At 39.7% G+C, this 25,334-nt stretch overlaps 1 protein-coding gene across 5 annotated transcripts in view; it reads left to right on the top strand.

Annotated features, from left to right (window-relative positions):
• The window catches only part of NELL1 (neural EGFL like 1), a 299,225-nt gene that overhangs the window by 271,054 nt on the left and 2,837 nt on the right, over nucleotides 1-25,334 (top strand). For 2 of the 5 annotated variants that reach the window (XM_069804084.1, XM_069804082.1), the window contains 4 exons: nucleotides 7,734-7,874; nucleotides 17,030-17,223; nucleotides 22,777-22,953; nucleotides 24,677-24,901. In XM_069804084.1, coding sequence (XP_069660185.1) covers nucleotides 7,734-7,874; nucleotides 17,030-17,223; nucleotides 22,777-22,953; nucleotides 24,677-24,901 — 737 coding nt within the window. The remainder of the gene's footprint in view (nucleotides 1-7,733; nucleotides 7,875-17,029; nucleotides 17,224-22,776; nucleotides 22,954-24,676; nucleotides 24,902-25,334) is intronic. The other 3 variants (XM_069804087.1, XM_069804086.1, XM_069804083.1) reach the window with 2 other exon arrangements.

Genomic DNA, 25,334 nt, shown 5'->3' with positions numbered 1-25,334 from the left:
GGAATAGAGAAATGGTGATGTAAATGACAGGACAGTGGACTGGAATTTCACAACTGAGGAGCTTCTCGCACATTGGCTTTGGGCAACTTTGGGCAATTCGCTTTACCTCTCTGCCTTAGTTATCTCACCTGTAAATTGCACAGGATACCTCTCTGTTCTACTGTAGAAAATGGTATAAACAAATTGAATAAATACCACTTCCCTAGTGGTCTGCAGTTGAGTTTCTGTACCAAAATGCTACCTGATTGATTTACATGGGTAACCTTAGCACGGAGATCGCACGCTATTTCTACCTAGCAGGTAGAAAACCAATAAATTCAGGGTCCTGACAAAGTGCTCTGCTATACTTAGGAAGAGCATAACGTCAAGAGAGTATGAGAGGAGCATTCCTGGGGAATTGTGGGATATTGCCAGCAGGTAGAAGGTTCTAGTCGGCGATGAACTAAATAAAATTTTGTCTTGAAGTTGTGAGTCATCAGTCCAGCAACGGTTGGAGTTTGCAAGCAGGCTCTTTTGAACTAGTGTGTTCCCCACACCTCCCTCCAAGCCAGCTCTATCAAGCATGATCTTGTCTTCCAAGACATGGGAAGAGCCCAAATACAATAAACCTTGGGCTAATAGCCCTGCTGTTGTCAGGGTGATGTAATTTGAGAGACATGTTGACCACAGGCCTCAAATTTGACAGAAAGCCTTTGCCTCAGTTTGAAACTTAATGTACTAATTGTGAAGTCAGTTTGTTTCTGGCTTGTAGAGTGATAATTAAAATCCTGTTTGCAATGGAAACTCAAATGCAATACTAAATATGAAATAGTTCTTCACCCTGCCTAGTATATTCCTGCCATGCTTTCCACTGAGCAGTCTGGCTGCAATTCTTATTTCCTGCATCACCCAGCAATCTTTATGAGAATAAAAAACTCGTTTCAGCTCTGGTGTTGTGAAGCGACATTTATTTGGACCATCCAGGACCTTTAGGTTGCATACTCCAAGTGTGCTGCATAATTAGCATACAAATGGATGAATGTGAGGCTATGAGAGAGACATGATCTAAACTGATAAAGACATCATCTTGGAGTGTGTATTAAAAATGAATTTCAGTAAATCAGATGTTATATATTAAAAGAATTGCTGGTACGACTAGTCTGTGTTATTATTCTGATACCAATTGAATTCCATTTATCTTTGTTAAACTTACCATTCTAAATTTGCACATGAGTTTCAGGTGATTAAAAATCTTGATAACACCAATCCAGAATTACACAATAAAGCATACTACAGCTGTACTTTAATTGTAATGAGTGGTGGGCACACTTTTCATCCCTGAAAGCTATTTAGTACCATTAAACTGCTGCACAGGTTTGATTATTCATGAATTTGAGTTGTATTCACTATCTCAACAAATTGAAAGTTTTATGGTTTATTGCTGTGTCCTCAAAATAGAAAAATGGACCAAAGCCTGCATCGTTTATTCAGGCAAAACTATTCCTGCCTGAGAAGAAACTGCAAAGGCCGGTATAAATATAATGCAATTAAAATCAGTCTGTGAAAACAGCCATGACTGCTGAGAAGAGAGAAATGTGTTATTTGGTGCTCATTGTTTGCCCAAAATCTCCTTATGAGTTAAAATTAAAGTAATTGAAAAAGACGCTAAAACTCAAGGAAAAATTTCCCGAGCAACTCTTCCAAAGCCTGCTACTGCCTTCAATCAGAGAGAGAGAGAGGGGGAATCTTTATCACCTGAAACACTTAAAGCTATGAGACAAGAAATTGATGATTAAAACCATCAATAGATAGGGCTCAGAGAGATGTCTTTTCTGTCCTTTCTGATTTTTAGTATCTCTGTAGTCTTAAGAATGAACTGGCCCCATGAGATTGAGGGACAGCCATGAGTCATTATTCAAATGTAACTAAATTATACCGTTATCTGTGTTCTTCTAAGTTACCATTTGTTTAGTAGCTAAATTGCTGTACCATTGCTGTGTTGTTGGTATTTCAGGCACGCTGGGTTGTAAACCTGCGACAAGGTCAGAGTGCTGTAGCCTCTTCTACTTTGCGCTGGGAAAATTTAGCGGACTTTAAGGGTGGCCATTGTCGATCTATTTCTGCTTTGCGTTGCATATGTTTAAAAATAAATGCAGGCCCTTCTTGATAACTGTAGCGAACTGTCAAAGCTAAGGTAGAGATTTAGTAGTATAGCCAATATAAGACTCAAAGGATAAAATTCAGCCTTTATATAAGTTTGTGTAAAACAGTAGAATAATTATTTGCTTACATCAACTGAATTTGGCAGGAAGGTAGGCTTTTTTTTTAGAGAGTGAGTTTTTCACCTCTACTCTTCCAAAGCAGTTGTCTTTGCTTTCAGGGATAATTCGAAGTAGTTGAATGACTCCTTTGCAGCGCGGGAGCTGTTTGCATATGGCTGCCAGTGAGAACCTGCAGTACTGCGTTCAGCTCTGGGGCCCTCAACGTAAGAAGGACATGGACCTGTTTAAGTGACTCCAGAGGAGGGCCGTGAAGATGATGAGAGGGCTGAAGCACCTCTCCTGTGAAAACAGGTTGAGGGAGTTGGGGTTGTTCAGCCTGGAAAAGAGAAGGCTCCGGGGAGACCTTAGAGCAGCCTGCCTGTACCTAACGGGGGCCTACAAGAAAGCCGGAGAGGGACTTTTTCCAAGGGCCTGTAGTGACAGGACAAAGGGTAATGGCTTTAAACTGAGAGAGGGTGCACTGAGATTAGATATAGGGAAGAAGCTTTTCACTGTGAGGGCGGTGAGGCACTGGAACAGGTTGCCCGGAGAAGCTGTGGCTGCCCCATCCCTGGAAGTGTTCGAGGTCAGGCTGGATGGGGCTTGGAGCAAGCTGGTCTAGTGGCAGGTGTCCCTGCCCATGGCAGGGGGGTTGGAACTGGATGATCTTTCAGGTCCCTTCCAACCCAACCCATTCTATGATTCCTTTCTTGCTATCTCTGTCTCATGGAAGTGAGGCTCATGCGAGAGTAGGAGATGAGAAGAGGCTGTATTTTACATAGAACTTATGCCTCGGTTGGCTGGGTGAATTATTCTGGTCTTTTTATGTTGAAGAAAAATAGTCCAAGGTGGAAAACAAAGCTGTAATGCTTTAGAACTAATGGAGTTAACTGTCAGGGTAGGATTTTAATTCAGGAAGCTTGAGACCTGCGTGATCCTTTCTTGTTAGTACATGCTTTTCCTGCTTATAGGTGTCCCGATCAACAGAGAGCTAAAGATAAGGATCTTCTGTTTTTTGCATGAAAAAGAGCACAGTAAGAGTTTGATGAACAGACACTTTTATAATAAAACTCTTCCGTCTCATTGAAACTGTAGATTGCTAGCTATTACATGACACTGAGCAGTTTTCCTTTCAGTATTATCACACAGTGACTTTAATGTGATGAGGCATTAGAAAAGATTGAATTATTTTAATTTTACTTTTTCACTGGGTTCTGAAGCCATTGTGTTTTATTTTGAGGTAAATTATCCTATTTATCTTGTCTGCATAAATACCTTTATGAATAATGCAAGAAGCTGGAATGGTAAAAGTAAAAATTACAGACCTGTCCTTAAAGGACAGGATTAACATCCTGCAAGAGCTTATTCAAAACCAACTGGTGCCTTTATTCTACAATACAAAAAAGTGTTATTTTTGAGCTTTTGCAAAGGCATTATAGTGGAGTGTTGCCAGATCCATTAACAATTCCGTACTAACGACGGTTAAATAACTGAGTGGGGTAAAAGCAGGCAATGGAACAGTCTGTACAAGTCTGTACATCCATCCTTTTACATGGATGTTGTAAGATGGCTTGAATGAAAAAAACCTGCTAAAATACTTCCACGGAGGTAAAAGCAGCAATGTCTTATGTTGAATTACAACTAGAAAAGAAAAATATTATACTTAATGCAAAGGTAGTGCAGATATTTAGCCAAAGACTATAGAGGCAAAATAAGGTTATGGGAAATTTCTGTTCCCAAGGAAATTGGCCGTTTCTCACAAGCACTCTGGTTTGGACTACCTAGCTATTAACGCTGATATACAGAAAACCCATACAGATTTGTGAGTCAGTGAATGTGTTTTCACTGGCTTCTGTGAGCGTGGCTTAGCCGCGTGGGTTGACAAGGAGAAGATGTGCATGTAAAGATCCAGGCTCCTCCATCCGTGGCTGGATGCCGCGATGCTGCGAGAAGGCAGAGCCTGGAGCCCTGAGAGCCGTGTGCTCGCTCTGCTGCCAAGAGCACCGAGAGCAGGCGAGACCTAACGCATGGGAACACAGCCGAAAAATGTCCACCCGTTGTTTCCTTTGGCCTGTGTCGTTACAGAATTTCTGAAGAGGTTTTCCTGTGCTCCTTTGAAGAATGATTATAATTTTTGTATTGTTTTCACTCTCAGGTCAGAGGTATACAGTTTCATTTGAGCTTAACATAAGTTTATGAAGAAGTTTATATAGCGTATTCTGGTAAGCATCTGTACACACAAAACACACACACACACACACAAAAAGTGCATATATCGCTCAAGCTCTATAGCAAAACTCCAAACCAGCCTTCAATAGAAAGATAGTCAACCTGAGGTAAGTATACAAATATAGTGCTAGGATCTAAAGATGGAAAAGGCAAAGATGAAGAAAGGTGAATTGATTCTAATTCCCTGAACTGACCGTTATGTATAGCAACATCTTCCTATGCAGAAAAAATCCTCAAAAAAGTGTTTTCAGAAGCCATAGTGTGTCCAGATGGAAATGATCTGTTAAGTGAACTAAATAATGTCATGGTGTATGACACACCATTTTATAAAGCTGTTATTTGCAGTTCCCTCTTGGTATTACAAGCATGTTAAATCATTCTAAATTTCTAAAATAAATCCATAATATTTTCCTATACCTGCAGAGATATGTTTATACATATGCTACAAATAATGCACAGGATCACAGGAGAAGCTTACAGACTTAATGATAATATTGTCTCCCCTTTTAATCTTTATGTACCTCATTTTAAGCATGGGAATAAGAAACGACAATGTATTAGACAAATGGAGAAGCCGCTAATGGTTTTCCCTGTTTATACCGCTCTTCACGTATATTGTATTTAATGACACGTTGCCAAAGGAACACTAACTCACTGCAGAAGCAGGGGAAGGGACACATACATGTGCACGCGAGCGAACTGGCTCTGGGAGAGGAGAGGTAGCGGTAGGGAGCGGAACTTGAAGGATTTTTCTTTTTTTGGTAGTTGCTTCTGCATCACTGGTGCCTTCAGTGGCAGATTTTCCCAAAGCAGCCAGCACAGCACCTCCTCTTCCCTTGCCCTCTGCCCCTGGCACGGGTCGGGCAGTGCCGGTGTAACTCCACCGGTTTAAGGAGATCGAGGAAGTAAAGAAGAACCTATACAACTGAAAGCGATTCCTTTTTGCCTAGCTCTGGTTTAAGAAACTGGTTTGTGTCTCCCTAAAAATCAGTGGACAAAAGCTATAGACAGGTATGGCACTGCCATAAGAAAGTCATCTAGTATTGAAGTAGATCTATGTATTATTATAGTTTTCTGCCATAATCTACAGAGACTCGTACACTCTTCTTCTTCCATTCAGTAAACTGCTGCTTAGTTTTGGTACGCTGGCAGACAGGCTTTCTGAAAAGTAATCTACCAGCCAATTAGTATCCTCCACCATGAGCCTAAATCAAGTACACTTTCAAAAGGGCTCAAGTTTAGAAATGAACTTTAGGAAAACTCTATTGATTTTGTAAATTAAAAATGTAAAATTGAATGGATAGAGGTCCAGTACAGGACTGACCCAAGGAAGCAATCTTTAAGCAGGAACATTCTCTGATTCAACACTGGGGAAGAAAAGAAAGCAAGATGAAGGATTCATTTGCAGTTGACCTGCAATAGCAAAGTCATTCACTTTCCAAATAGGATTAAACTTGTTCTATCAGCCATGACATGTGAAAAGATCATGGTTTTAAATTCCATTTGCTGTAATGAATTGAAAGTGTCTGAGTTTGCAAGCAGCACTCATCGTTGATGGACAGCTAGATTTGTGCAGTGTTTTAACGCGAAAATTAGCTTCTACAAAATAAAAAGTGCAGAAAAGGTGGCAGTAGTGACAGATTTTGAGGCATAAAAAAATTTGCTTTATTGTTAGATGGAAGCTGAATAAAGCTGGAAATAAATAGCGGTTATAACCCTGTTATGTAGATAACTTGTTTCGTTCTTGAGTGAGGGCGAACACAAAACTGGAAAAGGCATTTGTTTAGGTTTCTCAGACATATTTCAACAGGCATATATATTATTACTTAAATGAGGAAAAATTGAACTTTTCTATGGTATTGCTTGTAAGATGTAAGACAATGGAATTGTATTGAAGGATGCTTAATTCATATCAATTTCAACGTACATCAACACGACTCCAGTGCAGTCCATGAAACCATATTGGTGTATGTATTTTGTAAATTGAGATAAAAGCTACACTCCCTGGTTACTTAATAACCTTAACTCTGTCTTGCATCAGGATCATGAGACATTTGTATTTTGATGCTTGCCGAACTAAATGCAGCTGCGGAACCTATTTTCCCCAAATTTTTGTTTGGTGTACACAATTTTATGCATATTTTAAATGTGCCGATTGCCAAGAAAAAAATCTCGATGGGTGAAAACGGCTGATATTTGTGAATAATTTGAGATTCATTTTAATTGATAAGGTACCCAGCTGAAAACTGTCCAAGATTGAAAAAAAAATTTAAAAAAATAGCTTGAGCTAAATAGAGGAATGAAAATATAATAGCTTCTTAAATTACCGCAAGGTTAACATATAATTAATTTGCTAATTTTAATTACAACCCTACAAAATGTGCTGAAAAATGCTCAAAGGGGAGAAGCAGCCAGGTGCCAGACGTGATTAACCAAGGTTACTAGCAATTATGAGGTCTCTATTAACCATGTTACAGAAATTTTAAGAACTCCTTTATAAAAGCAGCACATTTATTGAAACTCAGCAGCGTATTCATCTTGCTGTACCTTTCCATTGCTGCAGACTTGCTGTCATTTGCCTCACTCTTTTCCAGTTAAATGTTTTATTGCAGCTGAAACGCGGACTGTTTTTTCTGTTTGTCACATGCTGTTATACGTGTGCTAGGTATTTATTTTGATCGTATAAACAAAAGAGATTAACTATTGTTTGCAAAGTGCTCTGAGCACCTTAAGTGACAGATAGCTGCCGATATCACAAGTGAGCACTAGCAACACAAATCCTGAAGAAAATGCTTGCTCTTTCCAAGGTGTCCTGGGTCGTGCAGTTTGTAAAGCAGGAATACCGCTGCAACTGCCTTTTCAGTGGAGAACCTGCTCTGCAGTGCTTTATATGCACAGACAAATGTGATTTCTGAGTTAAAAAAAAAAAAAAAACAAAACAAAGAACAAAAATATCTGCATGTTTGCTTTGCATTTTAAACAAATCATGGAGTAAACAAATGTCTTGTATATATCAAATTCCGTGATGTATTATTGTTCTTTTTTATTGTTATGTGAGTCATGTTTAAGTGTCTGTTGTTTGGAACCATAATAAACCTTGATCCATCTATTAAAAGATGACTTTAAAAAAAAAAAACCCAACAAAAAAAAAACCACAAAAAAACAACAACATAAAAAAAACCAAAACCAAACAACAACAAACCTAAAGCATTGGTGTCAAAGGAAATTAATTTCCTGGCTGGCTTGTGTTTTTCTCTGAGGCAGATATTGATGAGTGTGCAGAGGGGATCATTGAGTGTCACAACCATTCACGCTGTGTTAACCTCCCAGGGTGGTACCACTGTGAGTGCAGAAGCGGTTTCCATGACAATGGAAGCTATTCTCTTTCCGGGGAGTCCTGTGTTGGTAAGCAATGATCAGCATAGTGCTTTTTTTTTTTTTTTTTTCCCTCCTTCTGCATGGTGTTACAAAGTGACTGTTGAGACGCTGTCCTGAGCAGTAACTGTGTTTAAGGCGAAAATGAGAACGCGAGCGAGCGTGTCTGTGTTTGTCAGCATCCCCAGCCACGCAGTGTGGGTACCAGTTCAAGATGCGTCACGTTTTTGAACGGTTATTACAGGAGGGAGGCTGTCAGAGATCCAAAGTGTGACTAGCTGCGCTTTGCCATTTATCATAATAAGTTGCTGTAAAACCTGAAGTGAAAGTAGGCTTTCTGGGGAGCGTAATAGGCCACAAAAGGGGAAGAGCTGGTTTTCCATTTTCAAATTTTAGCAGAGCGATATGAGAACACGTTTGGGGTACGTCTGTGTTGCTCTGATTTGTTTGTTTTCCATTGTTTGCCATCGTCATCGTTTTATTTTTAGAATTATGCAAATAGCATCAAGCTCTTTATGCGCCATATTTGCAGAATAAGGCCCTAAGAGCATAAACGGAGAGGAATTTTTAAGGGGTGTGGAGGAGTTTGTTGGTTGTTTCTACGGGAGGATAAAGGATGAGGCCCCATGAGGAGTTAGTGCTGGTTCTTGCAGTCTGGATGCCCTTAACTGTCTGTAAGACTTTGTGTGCCACTACAGCAAGTAAGCAGGAATAAAATCACAGTAAAGACTGTGGCTTACCCCTGACTTACAATTTTTCCACCTTTTTACTTACTCTCAGTAGCCTTATACATAATTTCCATATGGTATTTTATCAGATGATTTCAAAACTGTTTAGAAAGGATCCCATTTTAACTTCTGTAGAGATACAGATCAGCTTCTCATAGTTCTATGTTCTTTCTTTGGAGTTTCAGTTTCTTCATCTCTACTCAGTTCTATGCATTTTCTATAAAAGCTTTTCTGCTGCTTCTGTGTAAGACTTTTTTTTTTTTTTTTTAACAAGGTAAATTTCATTTATCATGTCCATAGGTGCGAAGGGCTCTTTCTAAGTGTTAAAGTGTACAATTAAAGTAAGAGTTAAAATAAAAATTTGTAATAAAAATGCATAAATTTAATTGTAACTCGTAACAAACATTCCCATCTTTTACAAATTTTGCCTATTAGAAGTTCTTGGGATAAGATAGCATGGTGATTTAAAAATGCAGAGGAACAATAATTATTTTCAAAACCAATATTTTGTAGATTGTCCAGCTATATTAGCTTTTTACACATTGTCCTAAGCTGGTGGGGAGCTCAATAAAATCACAGCAGTGAGCTTCATTGGGGTGGCTGTGTAAAAAATGGCCGACTTTACAGCATTTTGTGACTTAATAGGTAAAATACCACATGAAAGTCATGTATTTCTAAACAGATTCTCAAATGTTAAGAGTTCTCCTCTGGTTTATTTAAATGCTATAAAAGGAGTGATGGACAGAGCAATGTTCAGAATACTTGCTTTAAGAGAAGTCAAAGCAACAGGACATAACCTTCAAAAAGCCCTGAGGCAGTTGGGGAATAAGGGACATTTGTAGCGTTGCTGGTGCCTGCCTGTACCGCGTGGATGGGGAACCCCATTCCTTGTCAGGTTGGTTTGGGACAAAGAAGATGTAAAGCTCAGGGTGGTCTCAGAAAAAGACAGACGCATAGGCAAGACCGTGGTTTTGAACGGTCCATAGCTAGGCTCGCTTGCTGAAAAGGTCAGTATTGCTTGCATTACATCGCTATTAAAGGGAAGGGCACTTGGCTACTTCCCAGCAAAAAGGAGCCCCAAATGCTCTGTATTCTGCGGAGAGTGAAGGAATGAGTTTTCTTGAAAACAAACTGCCCTCGTTTTGACCTGCGCAGCATGCTGGAAGTTCGGAAGGTGAGGTGCTCGTCTTGCCATATGCAAGTTGTAAACAGAATGCGAAATTAGCGGGGTTATTTTAACTGAATAGCTTTTCTGAGCCATCTGCTGCAGGGTACCAGTGAGGAAGAGGATAAACCAGTTTATTTCATTATACTGGTTAACCAATTAAAAAAATAATTGAAAGATTCTGCTAACCCATATTGACAAAGAAATTTCAAACCCTGATGTTTATTTTAAAGTGCAAGTAAGACTTGATTAAAATGACAGATAGATAACACTACACATTCTAGCTAAAACTAGGTTTCTTGAACGCTAACTTTCATCACGTTACAGAGCTTGTTTGCATGGTGGAGGACTATTCAGAGTCAGGGCCGGAGTTATTCACTCTATTTCAGATAAAAGAGGGTTCATCTGCTTAGCAACAGCATTGTGCCCTGGCATATTTTACAGACTGTGTTCTGAAATCCTCCTGTGTACCTGAGGTGGATTTGGGCCATTGCCTTTCAGTACGTTTTGAAACGTTTCTTCTTCATCCCTGAAGAACAAAACTTGGAGAACAATAAATAGCCTAAGAACGTAAGTTGAAAAAGATTAAGCCCTCCCCCACAAAGTAAGAATAGTGATAATAATAACAACAACAACAAACGAAAATCATAAGGCAGTGGGAGGGAGCACTGAGCTCTGACAGATTGCCCAAAGCCCAGACAGCTGGTTGCTTTTGCTGGATGCATTTGTGTATCTATTGGTTAACCCCCTTTCCCTCCATTTATACGTAGGGGGTCATGTATATGTTGGAGCTGAGTCATTGCTTGCAGTGTGTCTGCAGTGCTTGCAGAACATTTTAAAAAATAACATCTAATTGGGAAGTGGTGTGATACCACAGTGCTTCTAAAAGCTTTATTCTCATTGACTAGGAGAAAACAGTGGAGTTTGTCACCTGGCAAGGGACGAATGTGTAAATCAATGGATGTGGCAGGGAAGGTCGTAATATTGCTCCAGAGCTTCGGTAATAAGGACGTATGACTTAGCCAGGCCACCTTGAGCTTGGGAAAATTCTTTTATTGCTCAAAATACCAACCGAAGGCAGCTTTGAAAAGGGAATATATTTCCATGGCCATGCTTTTATAAAAGATGTCAGCTTCATAAGGTGATGGTGAGCAGGCTCAAATTAAGAGAATGTAATTTCATTTCCAGCGGTAGCGTTTTTATGAGGCACTGCCCTTTCACAATATGTTATTAAGAATACTGCTTGCAGACAAAAGACAATTGCTATACTAAGTTGCTACCAGAGTTTGCTTTGCAATTAAAACACGTAGGCTGTATAGTTGCTGGGTTGTTTTTGTTTTTTTGATAGGAGCTTTGCTACACTTTAAGGTAAACAAACAAAAATATTTTATAGAGAACTGTGAGCTGTCAAACGATACATATCCCAGTGTTGACTTCTATCTACTGAGACCATATTGAAGCAACTGGCATACATTTTTTTCTTTTCTCTGCACTAAGTACCTGTTGCCAAATACTGCTAATTCAAAAGGTAATCATTGAATAAACCCTCACCACTGAATCTTCAGTGATAACCTTTAAGATTATCAGAACCAAAGAAGGGAAAAACAGGCAAAGAAATGCTGTATTCTGGGAAGTTAATGTCCCACAAAGGTTACTCCTATCTGCAGCAGAAAAATAAAAGCAAATGGAATTATACTTTTTAATCTCTATCTTTCTTTAAGCGAGATGCTTCAAGTCTGTAGAAAGCTGTTCAGACCCCGGAGTCCAGAATTCCTGATTCCATTTTTTTCATGGTGTTTCGTGTTTCTGAGTCTGTATGTTGTGACTCGCAAGCACAGAAGGAAAAACAATCAAGGCAGCAGTCCCTGTCAGTTGCTGGTTATTTTTTTCTTTTCTTTAAGAATTGGTGCAAATTTTGTAGGGAAGCTTAACACAGATCCTCCTCCCACCAAAACCCCACAGGATTCACCATGTATTTTGTCATGAAAGGTTGCGTAGCTAGATCTCCTTGCAGGGTTAGAGTAGCTGTTGTGGGGAAATGAAAGCTGGAAAAGGTAGGACTCGGCAGCATGTGCTAGTCTCCCACAAAAGTTGGGTGCGGCAGTGCTCGAGGGTCAAGCCTGAATGGGTTTAAATTCAATTCCTGAAGCTTTCGTATGCTCTGTAGCACGCTGCAGTGTTGTCTGTTACCTAGATCAGAAAGCAAGAGAAAAGGGGGTTTGTTCTTTAATTATTTTGCCCCCTTTCTGTGTCAAACAAAAAACTAAACCCATCCTTTGAAAAGCTTCCTATATGCCTGGGAATTGTTTTTCTATCTGTTGTTAGAGAAGTGGTACGTAGAGAGAAAGGTTTGCGTATGGTACGGAGTATCCAGGACCAACTCTAGAACCTGCTGGTTTACGAGTTTCTTCTATTCTGCTCATAGAATTTCTTAAAGCTCATCCTAGCAGAGTCTGTGTCTGTGGATTTTATCCTGTAAAATAAAAATTATCTTGCTTACTTTCCATTTAGTAAATTCTGATTCTTGTATTCTGAGAGAAAGTTGCATTACACGTCTTCAAGATAATTGTGTTTAGTCATTTCTATATTTCTGGAAAGCATTAGTAAATCCTATATTCAGAATCTAATTTACTATGCAATGTTCTATTTAATAGACCATTATGTCTCTATAGAATAAAAGTGCTATCATAAAATATTTTCTAACTAAAAATAAATCTGTTTAGTGATTATTTTTTTTTTTTTTTTCAAAGATGAGTCCAAATCACTTTGGTTTAGAAAGAAGGCAAATACATTAAGTGACAAGTTGCCTGTGAAAAATGATATGTCAAAACAGTGTTTAGTTAACTTGTACATACATTGGTTTGGGAGCCCAGCATACATTTTTCACGTTAACATTATACTGTAATGGTTTAATGTACCATAACAGTTAAAATTAGCACATTAGTAGGGTTCTTTCTTCTGCAACAGCTTATCATGATATTACAGAGCACCACGCTGCATGACTTGCTTGCACACATTTATTAAGGTGCTATAGAAAAGTCATACCATTAAAACCTGAATAGCCTTGAAAACTAAGAAATGAAGTAGCTAGGGATTGGTTTAAAATTTCAGTGAAACCAAGTTAATGAACTTGTGTTGATATGTACAGTCATGCTTGTCTTCTACGCCATTCAAATACAGTGGCCATGGGACCTCTCATAATATCTGAGGCAAATTACTTCTCGTTACAACCAAAAAGGATGGAAAAGGAAATTGCATCTCAGGGGATTATTCTGTTCCATTTTGATTCTGATTTCTTGTCTGCCCGCGTTACCAAGGTATCTTTATGTACTTCCATAGTATATTGGGAAATCAGCACATCTTGGGTGGTTTGTTTTCTTTATTTTCCCATCCACAAAATGTGACTGGTTGCATTGCGGCTAAAATACGTATGATCAGGTACATTTGTCTAAAGAAGCAGAGATTGGGAGTGTTTGAAGAGTGAAGATCTTGATCGGTTTTATGATAGTCCTGTGCAATGTTTGAGTGGCATGTCTTGGCAACAATCGCTTTGCTGTTGGCTACACGTTGTTGATAGAAAATAGCATAAGGCTAGCATTACAAGCAAGTTTCTAATTATGGTCACTTCCACTATATCCTCACTTTTCCTTGAAGAGGAACTGTTTGGAGGGGGGAAATAAAGCTCTGCCACTTTCGCTTGGGTTAATTAGTAGTCTGCCACAGATTATCTCAATATAATGAATAAGACTGCAAAGTCTTATTCCAGGCATGAAAATGAGATTGCTTTCACAGGTTGACAGGATACATGAAAGAACTAATCCCCCCCCAAAAGTCAGGACAGACATCTTGTGTTATATATAGGGAAAGACTATGGAGTCTCCTTGCTATTTCACATATGTACTTGTCCATTGTTCTTACAAGTTCCTTGATCTATAAATGAATATTTCATCTTCTTCCTACCTAGTGGTGGTGTTATAATGGGAAATAAGATTTGTGTACAGTTTTGCTTTGCCTGTCATTAAACATTCTAGTTTGGGGCCCGCATCTTCTGAGAGCAGTTGTGGAAAAGCAAACGAAACCTAATGGGAGTGTGGGGAATTTGAGCTGAGCAAGGATTTGAATAATATAAAAATAATCTATACGCGAGAGTCTTATCATACAATTTTCATATTCATTAGAAGATTGTTTTGGACATGTTCAGAATGTTAAACTAGGCTAATTTTTCAAAACCTAAGTAGACACATTGTTTCCAGTTCTTAAGAGAAATTTCACACTAAACAGGAGTATTTTCTTCCATGTTTTGCATAGCTATCTTCACGCTGATCTCATGCCAATATGAGCAAGTTCATTTGATCTCCATTAAACTGAAATATTTTCTGAAGTTAACTGGGGGCTAAGAATATGGGAGCATTTGTCAGGGTTCCCCCCCCCCCCCCCAATCTGGTTTGAGGCTGAAAGAGTGAAAGGGAGAAAAACGCATTATGCTGCTAACTTTTCCTCAAGTTATTGGGAACATTGGCTGTTTGTTCTGACTTTTAGAAATGCAATCAGTGCCAAGAAAAAACTGCCAAAGGGATGTTCTCAGAAAATTAGCTCTATTAAAAGTTCAGCTGGAAATGAGTGCAGTGTCCAAGCCTTTTATATTTGATTAATGACTAAAAATTTTAAATAATAAATGCCATAAAATAGTAAGAAACCATCATTTGAATAAAGAACAAAAAAAAAAAAAGAGCAAACTGAGTAGCAATTAGGAATTTATGTTCACGCTATGTTACTCAGCTTTGCTTGATTGGCTTCTTTGTCAAGAATGTCCCATTTACTGGTTTGGGCCACTCTTAATGGGGGCATCCTTTTTACGTGTGCTAAGCAGAGAACGGCAGTAGCAGTATGTAAATAGCGTGTTCTTCCCTTTTCGATATGTGTAACAGATTAAGCTGGCTTTGTGCGGTGTGAACAGGTCTGTACTACTAAGAATATGAATAATGTTAGTTTCTATAATTGCTAACATCTGGCTTTCTATAAATCTGTTAAATTACATGGAAACAGAATTAGATTTCTGTGTCATAAGTAAAGCAATTACATGGAACTCTGTAGGCAATATGGCTTTATATTCATCTGTGAAATCCTTTTAGTTTTGAACTGTGAAAGCTACCCTTCTAATCTGCCCTGTGATCCTGCTACATCCTATATATATGCGCTATTCAAGGAGCGCTTAATATGGTGGGGAAGAGAATATTGACAATGCTGGGTGAAATCACCAAAGACAAAGCGAACGCTTCATTTATACCTTTGTCTTCCAACATCAAATACAAGTCAAAATCTATTGAAAGGAAAATGGGATATTTTTAAGAATATATTAGGTCTTACAGTAGCTTTTTGGGTATGATTTATTTCATACCAGTTCATTCATAGTTCTCTTCATGTCACTTTTCATATTTTTTACCACCTGTGATACTCTGGCACTCGTTAAACAATGAACTACAGGTTTTAATTTCTCTTAGTGTAGCGCCTTTTAGACCACTGAGAGCGGACCTTTCAAGTACTCATTGCTAGGCTATGCATTAGAGCAATAATGTTACTTTTTGGCGATTAAGACTGTCAGGGCAGCAAAATACACCATTTTTAGGGAAGTCTGAGCGACAAGCAACTGAATTGTGCTATTGGGTCACTGGGAACATCTCTGACAAAGGACTGCGCCATAGGTTAGCCCAGGAGTGAAGTCCTTCTGCAGGGTAATTGCCTCCAGCTTCCCTTTGGGTCTAGAAGCAGAAAAGAGGAGCAAGCCGTTTTCTGGCGGCCCAGGCCCCTGACTCGGTTGTGCTGGTCTATTTTTCATTTGGTCAAATCCAAGGGCACTACCACGTTTCCACTTGTTCCTGGGCTATTTATGACTTGAAATCAGGAATTTTACTAACCAGGTCAGAGGGAGTTAGTGATTTGATTGTTATCGAGAGTTTCCTTCAGCAGACTGAGAGAATTGTTAACGTCTTTTTAAGATCTGGCTTTCTGAGGAGATGACTCGTGAACCCATGGCACTTGTCCAAAAAGTAGGGCAACTGGCCATCACATCCCACAGGATTAGACTTTAGGTTTGGTTTGGGTTTGTTGTGTTTTTTTTTTAAATTCTATTGAATTTTTAAATTTGTTGTTTTAGAGAGGAATTAAAAGTACTCGGGTAATATTGGACTGTAAGAAATTTCACGCTAGCACTAAGGTAATTTTAAATGGCAAGTGTGAGGGCTCTTCCTTGTAATTTCCAAATTCATATAATAGTTTTCTGGAATTTTCATGATAGAAACCATCACATACTTCTAAAGGATTTTCTTCTTCAGCCTTCCTCCCACTGTTGCTTACTGTTTTCATTGTTCACGTTGGAACAAAAGAAACCCACCAACTTACTGGTATTTTATCTGGACAATCTGTCAATATATTGTTTAAGAGCAGTCCAAAGTTATTTTCTGAAAGAAATACCCTTTGTAAACCATGTGATTAAAAATCTCGTGCCTTTCGCTGCAAGAAAAAGAATGGTGCATTAACTCCCTAGATAAATTCATATTGCGTAATTATATTTTACCCTCCAAAAGCAATTTTAATGAGGTACTGTAATTCACTTTTCTCTAGTGTATAATGATTTTCTTTTGTTACTTACTTTTTGTGTCATTGCAAAATCATACTTTTCTTGCATAGCTTTGTTCTAAGACTTTTTTCCTGTCTAAGGTGCCCTCTGATTTCTTTATTTCCTTTTCTTTTTTTTTTATTTATTTTTTTCTTTGTTTTGTTTTGTTTTTTTTCTATTCACTTACACCTTCCAGCACTGGGAAAAGGGTGCAATTGATTGCTTTTAGTATGGGAAATGCTGATCGTGCTAGGAACTTACAAAGAGAAGTGCAGTTCTATTTTGGTGTAAAATCCAGAACAAAGAGTGGTCAAATTGACAGAAAGTCACTCTGATTGTTTGCTAGTTTCCAGTCACTGGGAAATCACTATACACCCTTGTCTGAAGGTTCAAGTTCATCATTGATATTCAGTTCCACTAAGTATGTCAGCCTCAGCATTTACAATTAAGCCTGCTGGAGGTAGTTTAAGAATTCTTGGTAGAATCAAACAAACACTGAAGAATAACCTAAACAAATAATCAGTGTTTAATGTCTAGCAAGTAAATATGGAAGATATCAGAAAGGAGGCACCCTCTTCCACCAGCAAGGTAGATGAGCAATAATTACTTAATACAGAAATAAAATTTGCCCCGTGACAAAATGTATCCGAAGCATTATAAATCTGCTGTTTTGCAGATATCGATGAGTGTGCCTTAAAGACCCACACCTGTTGGAACGATTCAGCCTGTGTGAACCTGGCAGGAGGGTTTGATTGCCTTTGTCCATCCGGACCATCTTGCACCGGAGACTGTCCCCATGAAGGCGGCTTCAAGCGGAACGGGCAGGTGTGGACCCTGAGGGAGGACAGATGCTCCGTTTGTTCCTGCAAGGTGAGATCCAGCTGGTCTGGGTTTCAGGAGTCCTTTAATTCTCTGGGCTCATGTCAGAAACCCACTATTGCAGTGTCACTGGTGTTGGCAATAATACTAGCCTAAGCCCGAGGCGCTGAGGCAAAAGGTAAGCTCTGCTGTGGCCACTGAAGCTGTGATGGGGAAATTCTTCTGGGAAGTCATCTTTATTCTTATTTTGCATGACCACAGACACGGCTGAACAACGGCTAACCCCGCTGAGTTTCTACCGTGTCACCCTGTGGGCCAGAGCCACTCAGAGCACGCCTTGACCAAGGGTCTTGCATTGCCCATTAACACAACGTGCAGGAGATCAGCACGCTTACTGGGAATGTTGAAAACTGTTTTGAATTTCTCTTGCACATGAATATGCATCTCTCGGGACAAGTACTGTAGTCAGCCGTCTTCCTGTTGGTGGCATTTCCCTTTACTTGGAATACATGTGAATTAACTGCCTGAGCACGAGTCAAAGGTTAGAGGACCTAGAAGCAGACACTTAATTTCCTCATGTGGGGAAGGGTGAAGGCCAGCTTTCTCCTCCTCTTCATCCCAGCTTGGCTGTATTAGCAGCTCTGCCACTTGAGCAGTGCACCTCTCTCTGCACCTTTGGAGAAGCCAGGCGTAGTAGAAGTAGATCTACCTTAGAGTTAACAGATCTGTTTTGGGGTTTTATCTCCCCCCCTGGAAATTATCAGTTCTTTTGAGGATGGTAGCCAAGTTAAAAGAACGTTTGACTCTGCTTTCTCTATTTTCACTAGTAAAAAGAGGAATGCTGTCATTGAAATTAGAAGAATTTCAGGAATGCACCAATTTGAGAAATGGTTGGTCTTTTATGGCCACTTTGACCTGATGAGTTCATAGCACTGGTAAAGGTGTCCTTAGACGCAGCAGAACACTACTGGCCCTTGCATAAGTGTAAGTAAAAGGAGTTTTTGGCCACCGTGAAAAGCTGAACACAGAGCATGAGAATTGGCCTATCAATCCCCGTGTCTCAATGCTCGTGAGCCAGAGAAGCTTTAGAGGGTTTGAGGGGGACAAGGGCGAAGAGTTGTTTTGAAGTTGCGAGAAGCTGAAAGCCTTATCGTTTCTGTATTGCAATAGTATAGCAGAAGGGAAAATTAAGACTTTAGAGTGAATAGAACCCGCAAAGTACACTGCTGTTTTGGGCTCAAAAGGGAATACGTTCTTGTTAGTTGCTATATTTTTTACTTCAAGTAGCCTCAAGCTCCCTAAAACTCCTCCCTTCAGAAGCTGAAGTGTACAACTCCACTGAATATATATCAAGCTTTTATTGTAATCTTGGGGAATTGGCTGGTTTATGAAAGGATTTCCAGTCAATAGAATAAACAGTTTAATATATGTGAAGACATCTGGTCTGCCTTTGCAGAATTATAACTATTAGTATTCCCATCTTAGATTGCTTGTAATTTGTTTTATTTGCCATTTCTCATTGCACTTATTTCTTATGTTGAATGCTCTTATTAGAATATGAAAATATATAAAATGATTAACTAGTACATAGCTATTTTAAACTAAGCCTGGCACTGTTTGTTGCTATGACTCTTCCTTTATATCTTCCTCGCTTTCCATTTTTTTCCTCTGTGAATTAACATTTGCATTTAATTTCATTCCAGTAGCTGCCTGTTTCAAGAGCCAAATTCTTCTCTGTAGAACAGAGAAAACAGAGCGAGCTCCTCCTCTATCATATCCCGGGCAGTACATAAAGTCTTCACTCAGTGTTTATTGAAATATGTTATTGAAACATATTTTTATAAATTGCGATACCTTCCAATGCACCGGACTACTTCTCAGACCTGCTGCAGGACTCCATCCTTTTCATGCAGTTGCACGGGGAGCTGGCCCTGCCTGACCTTTTTGCAGCCTGCCCAGTTTTCAGTGAGGAAAAGGGCAGAGTGTAACTAAATCATTCCTTATACTTCTAACTTGAACTTTGAAGTGATCCTACTCACTTGTCTTATCTAGGAGACGAATCAGTATTTCAGATTTTTAAAAAATGTGTTTTCTTTTGGCTTTTCTTTTGTTACGGTTATTTTAGGAAAGGTCAGATGGATATATTTGGTGCATTGGCTGAAACACATCGATCCCGTCTTGAAAATATTTTAACTTAAAATCTGCTGCAAAGGGAATTAAATACCTTACTTAACTTTGAAGTTCATTAAGTAAGGTTATTTGTTCAGTAGGATACTATGGAATATGAGACATTATATTACTTCAGTTATATAATGAAGCAAAGTGTCATTATTGAAACACAGGGGATTATTTCCGTGTTTCATCAGACCCAGTCTCTTCAAACCATCCTCATTCATCTGAATGGGTATAAAGTTTACAAACCCATAACTTCTCAAAACTATAAATTAATATAGTACCTTAAGTATATTTGATGTGTCTTCTACAGGAATCTGCCTGAACTCTTGTGGATTTAATACACAATCAAATTTAAGACTGGTAGAATTTGAAGGGGAGTGGGGAGCTGTGGCTCTCTCCCATGAAAAAAATAAGCCTGGCTACATCTGGGCTTTCCAGTCTGTCCTCCGATTAAGAGAACCCTCCATTCCCTGGATGAAAAAAGCCTGGGGGATAAGCACAGAATTGGGAACGGGGCGGGGAGTGGATGTGCCAAGGTGAAGTGTGTTCCTGAGGGCGAGGATGGTTTGGTGGTTTGGTCTCTGCAGGGTCTCATTTCTGTCCAAATTGGCTTTGGGGCTCTGTGGAAACTTGAGTTACCCTTTACAGCGATTCCCTTGTATGCCAGTTTTCCTTTTGGTAAGAACAGTTTTGTGTTCATATCACTGATGCTTATGAAGCACGTAGAACTGATTCAGTGAGGACAGTGGGGAGGGAGAGTTACTAATAAGATGCTATATGTTATTACCCACCAAAAGAAAGTAAGTTGCTTTTTATATATTTCTCAAGCTTTTCTATATTTCTCAATGCTACTATAGAGCTGCAAAGATGCAAGTGAGATGTTGTAGCTTAAGAGGCTTTGTGGCACTGACGTATGGGGATAAAAATGTTTTTTGAAAGGCATGGAGCTAATGAGGTCAGAGATAAAACACAGATGCTTAAAGAATAAAGAGAGTAGCAGTGTATTATGATTACCAAAAGGTCTCTGGCAAAATCGTCAGGCTTTGTCAGTGTTCTGAAATACAGAGAGTAAAGGCAACGTAAAAGGTTAGCTGCTCCCCAGAGGTACCAGCACGGGAGCTCAGAGAAGCACAGAACTACCAGCACTGTCACCAGCTGACAGAAGAATTTGCAAACTAATCTTGAAAGCTTGGAAACTGAACTGGAACTAAGCAGACAGGTTATTGTTAGCCGTTATTAATCACCGCTCCATTACGGAGAGGAGAGAGGCTGCTATTGCCGAGGGCGTTGGGTTGCCTGGACGCCTGGCGTAACCCCGCGTGCCTGGAGCCGGTCAGCCTGGCAGAGATTTTGCGCCCAGCTGCCGTTCGATGTCCGCCCTCAGCAAGGGGTGGGAGGTGGTTGTGCTTTCCCACCTGCAAGAATGGAGATTTAGTCGTAACTCTCTGTCGGGGAAGGCTTTCGGCTCTCTTCTTTCACCGCTTGCTGAAAGGGGAAGATGACGGCTGTCTGTGGGTTTTGTGGAAAAGGTTTATTCCCAGTATTGCACCTGGACCTGGCCAGACCTGTGGCTAAGGAGACGGGCCACTGTCAGTCTTCCTTACCTTATGATTTACTCAAACTGCTGAGTCAGGAAGTAGAGCTTGTTTATATCTTCTCCTACAGCTAAAGCAGCAAAGTAGCCACAAGTACGGAATCCTTAGTTGTCTTAATTTGATACAAAACTGAATAAAGACCGTACGGCAATCGAGTCCTGTGCCCTGTGGTTGGCAAAAGCAGTTCAGATCCATGTTAACCTAGCATCTTTTCTACATTTCCCTAATTCTGTGTTCTCTTCAGCTTTCTTGTTAGGCTTAAGAAATCATTTTAATTATTCTTACAACAGAAAGTAATATTGCAATCAATTCAAAACTATGATGAAATGCGGCAGTGACGCTGACTGACATGGGTGTTGTGATTCCCCGATGCTGATTTGGTACGTGTTGCGTTGTGGCCAAGACTGGCTTTGCTTAAAAACAAGAGCCGAACAGATTCCTACATCAAAACATAAAAAAACCAACTACGTGCTGTGGTTATTGGCTCTTTTGTCTGCCTGTGGAAAAGACATCCTGGGCTGCTGTCACTCTTTTTAGTAATCACTTTCTTAAAGGATCAGAGGAAATAAATTCCCTTGCTTTGATAGGTACCCCTTTATCTGGTGGCAGTGGAAAACTTTTTTTCCTTCTTGCATCAGATGCAGTTTTATAGACTCCGAACAAGGTTCTGATGAGAATATGGAAGTCCTGCAATGAAGTGAGTGGAGTTGTTTTAGGAACTGTACAGTTGTGATCCAAAGCAGAATATAGCTTCGTTCCTCTCGCAGCTCTACCTTCAGACTGGCTGCAGGGGATGCTTTGCTTGAGTAAGGACTAGTCCAATAACTAGCGCTGAATGCAAAAGAAGTTCATTTCAAAACTGCTCAATGATCTCCTCATTGTTAACTGTGATTTCAGTTCCCAGTCTACGTGTGGCATGCCAGTATGTTGGCTCACCTACAGCAACGGATGTAACTTCAAACACGATAGTCCATCCAATTTTTGTAACTAGAATTAGAATCAATTTGTTTTTCTGTGATGCAAAGAGAATATATCTGTTTCTCTTTACATGCAGAAGCAATTCTTCTGTTTATCTCAAACAGTTCTGTTTAATGGTCTTAAACAAAATGGGCCATCCAATACTGTAAGCAAATATTTAGCAAAATCATATTTTGGAGAGCCTGTGGAATACAGGCCCTCTTTAATACATGAAATAAATTATAATGGATGATGGTAAGTCCATTTAGCTTTAAGCTGGTATAGTGTAGGTCCAGCTGTAACAGAACCAGTGGTGAATTCAGACTGAAGAATGATTAGTGCTACTGTGATTTTGCTATATTGTGCTCCTATGAAGTTAAAGGGACCACCTTCATAACTTCAATTTATTCAAGTTATTTTCTTCACAGTGATACATTCAGTCAAAATAGCGCTAAACAAATATTATATGTATTAGAGTGGCAACTGCTTGAAGAGTTCGTTGATGTAACCAATGAGATATGAAATTGCTTCACTATATTTCTTCTGAGATACTGATTTCTTTTAAATTCAATTAGCTGGAGACAGGAAAACAGTATTCTCAGATTCAGGCAGTATTGGATCCATGCAATGGTAGAAACTGGGACAGTACTGGTGTTTGAGGTATTCCTCGCAACTGGCAGGGTCCAGTCCTTGTCGGCGGTAACTTCGAATACATTAAGAACTTAGTATTTCATGATATGCCAGAGATGTGCCCTTTGAGATATGCGTGTGTGTGTATATATATATATATATACACACACACACACATATCCCGTGACCTTATCTGGGTTGCTGTCTGGCAGTTTGTGGTTGACGTCAGGGCAATGTGTCCTCGCAGGACGGGAGGATTTTCTGCCGGAGGACAGCCTGCGACTGCAAGAACCCCAGCGCTGATCTCTTCTGCTGCCCGGAGTGTGACACCCGTGTCACCAGCCAGTGCCTCGACCAAACTGGGCACAAGCTCTACCACAGTGGGGACAACTGGACCTACAGCTGTCAGCAGTGCCGTTGCCTGGTATGGCTAAAGCGTTCGGAAGGGAGCGAGACCGATAAGGATTCTGATGTTTAGCAAAACATACCTGGAAGCAGGCTCTTGGCTCTCTCTTCACCTGTTTTCCAGCCTGGGAATGATTATAAAGCACTTAAAGAGCACCAGAGAACTGAAAGCCACACCATCAGTTTTCCTCTTACTGCTGAATAAATAGGTCTAATGAACAAAATGAAAAGCTTGACAAAAGCTTGGAACCTTGACGCTATATTAACTTTAGCAGTAGTCTACTTTTAAGAACTTTTATAAGGTTGTCTGATCTCTAAATGACTTTTTAAATTTTTTTTTCACATGCGATGGATTTGGTTGGAGAAGTTTCAGCTTTTAATTACTTCAGCTGCTGTACCTGTCTTATCAAAATGGACAAGGCAATTCTTTCTTTTTCATTCAGCAAATGCTGGAGAAATGGAGTGCCAGTGCCATGTCGTGAATTAGCAACAATTAACCAAAAAAAGAAGGATAAAGAAAACTGAAATTACGAGACAGACATGCAGAATAAAGAACATTTATTTTCTCATTAGGCACTGCATATTATTTCCCTAAAGCCTTAAGTTTTGCTCAGGTATACTAATTAGTGCAGCAATGAACTTCCTTAAAGTTATCAGTTTTCCATTTATAGCTGTCTGTATAACGTAGTCTTTATATATGATATTAATCAAGAGGTGTCTGAGCATCAGGAAACAAATTACATTCAAAGCTAAGTTACTGTTAAGAGATAATTATCCATAATGTACAGCAGTAAGTACTGTATTTTGTATTCTCCTAAGATTGTTTTTTTAATGTTCACAAAAGAACAGCAAGAAATATTTGCAGCCAGCAGCAATGGCAAGTATTAGATGTGAGACGTTTTACGAGGGAAACTGACTTTGTGGCTAGAAGTTCTTTGCCTAATTTTATGATCGGGTTAACATACAGAGCCAAAAGACAGCGATGCCCTAAGTCAGCGCTACATGTAGGGTTCTGTGCGGTGTGTGGTGTTATCAACACCTGAAGTGCTTAAGAGAGTAGCATAATGCAAGTTATTGGAGCCCTTTGCAGGTTAAGTTTAGACACACACAGCAATACTCTACAGAAGTGACCTGATGATTCTCTCTTCTCCATGTTTCTAGCTATTTTTACAAAGCTAAATAGTAACATAAAATGGCTCACTGGAACCTAACTGGTATTGCTCTAACAATTCCTTTAGGAGTTGACAATAAAATCAATTTTGGCTGTTGCTAGTTAGATCGATGTGCAACGCTTCTCAAACATACTAACCTACATCTATCTGCAGTGTTAATTTTCTATTTAAGCAGTTGCTGCGATCCCGCAGAGATGTTTATGTGACGAGGCGTAGAAAGAGCGCGTGAGTCTGCAAGGTGATCACTGCAAAAATTATAGTTTATGGAAAATGTTGGAACCCAGTATTTAATGCTGCCTTTAAAATGCCCAAAGAACTCAAATTCCCCTGCTACAATGTTGACAGTGGTGGTGGTTAGTCAAGAAACAACCAAATGATAGTCTGCTACATTTGGGAAACTTCAGCTCAGTATTCAAACATGCATTTATACGATCAACCAAACTGCGAGCTGATCCATTAAGTTTATTTCAGTTTTGGCAAAATAGAACTTTTCCATTCAATAGGATGCAAACTTTCCTGGTAGCTAATGAACAGCAACAAATACAATGAGCTTTGCTCCAATTTTTACAGGAAGGAGAGGTGGATTGCTGGCCTCTTCTGTGCCCAAATCTAAACTGCGAGTACACAGCCATCTCAGACGGAGAGTGCTGTCCGCACTGTGTCAATGACCCCTGTCTGGCTGACAACATCACCTACGACATCAGGAAAACCTGTCTAGATGGCTATGGAATCACAAGACTTAGTGGCGCTGTGTGGACAATGGTGGGATCTCCTTGTACAACCTGCAAATGCAAGGTACGATGGGCAAGGGGGAAAGGTAATGGAAATGCATGTTGCTACATAAAATCAGGGTCACTTTCTGCCCTTGGAAGGTCACGTTCAGATCTTGGGGAAGTAAAATGAGACCCGAGGGCAGAAGCCTACAGAAAACCCACGCCTTTTGTGTTTTGCAGGGTGGAAAAACCCCAATTCTGTGCTTGTTGAAAATGTTGAGCACAGATATGTTGTAATACCCTAGTGCAACTTTCAGACACTCTGTTGGAGAGCCCTTCAGGCATTCTCAGTATGAATCTAGGCTAATATTTTAATAATTGCCTGATGTGGATGTTCATGAAAATGTGTATTACAGAGCTGGTAAGCAGAGGCAAAAACACTAATAAAAGTTTCACCAGCAAGTGCACAAGCAGAAACGCATTGCAGCTCAGAGATGAAGTCACTCCCACAACAG

The sequence above is a fragment of the Haliaeetus albicilla genome, chromosome 16, assembly GCF_947461875.1.
Source record: "Haliaeetus albicilla chromosome 16, bHalAlb1.1, whole genome shotgun sequence".
In the NCBI taxonomy this organism is placed as follows: domain Eukaryota; kingdom Metazoa; phylum Chordata; class Aves; order Accipitriformes; family Accipitridae; genus Haliaeetus; species Haliaeetus albicilla.
This window is presented reverse-complemented; position numbering and strand designations above follow the sequence as displayed.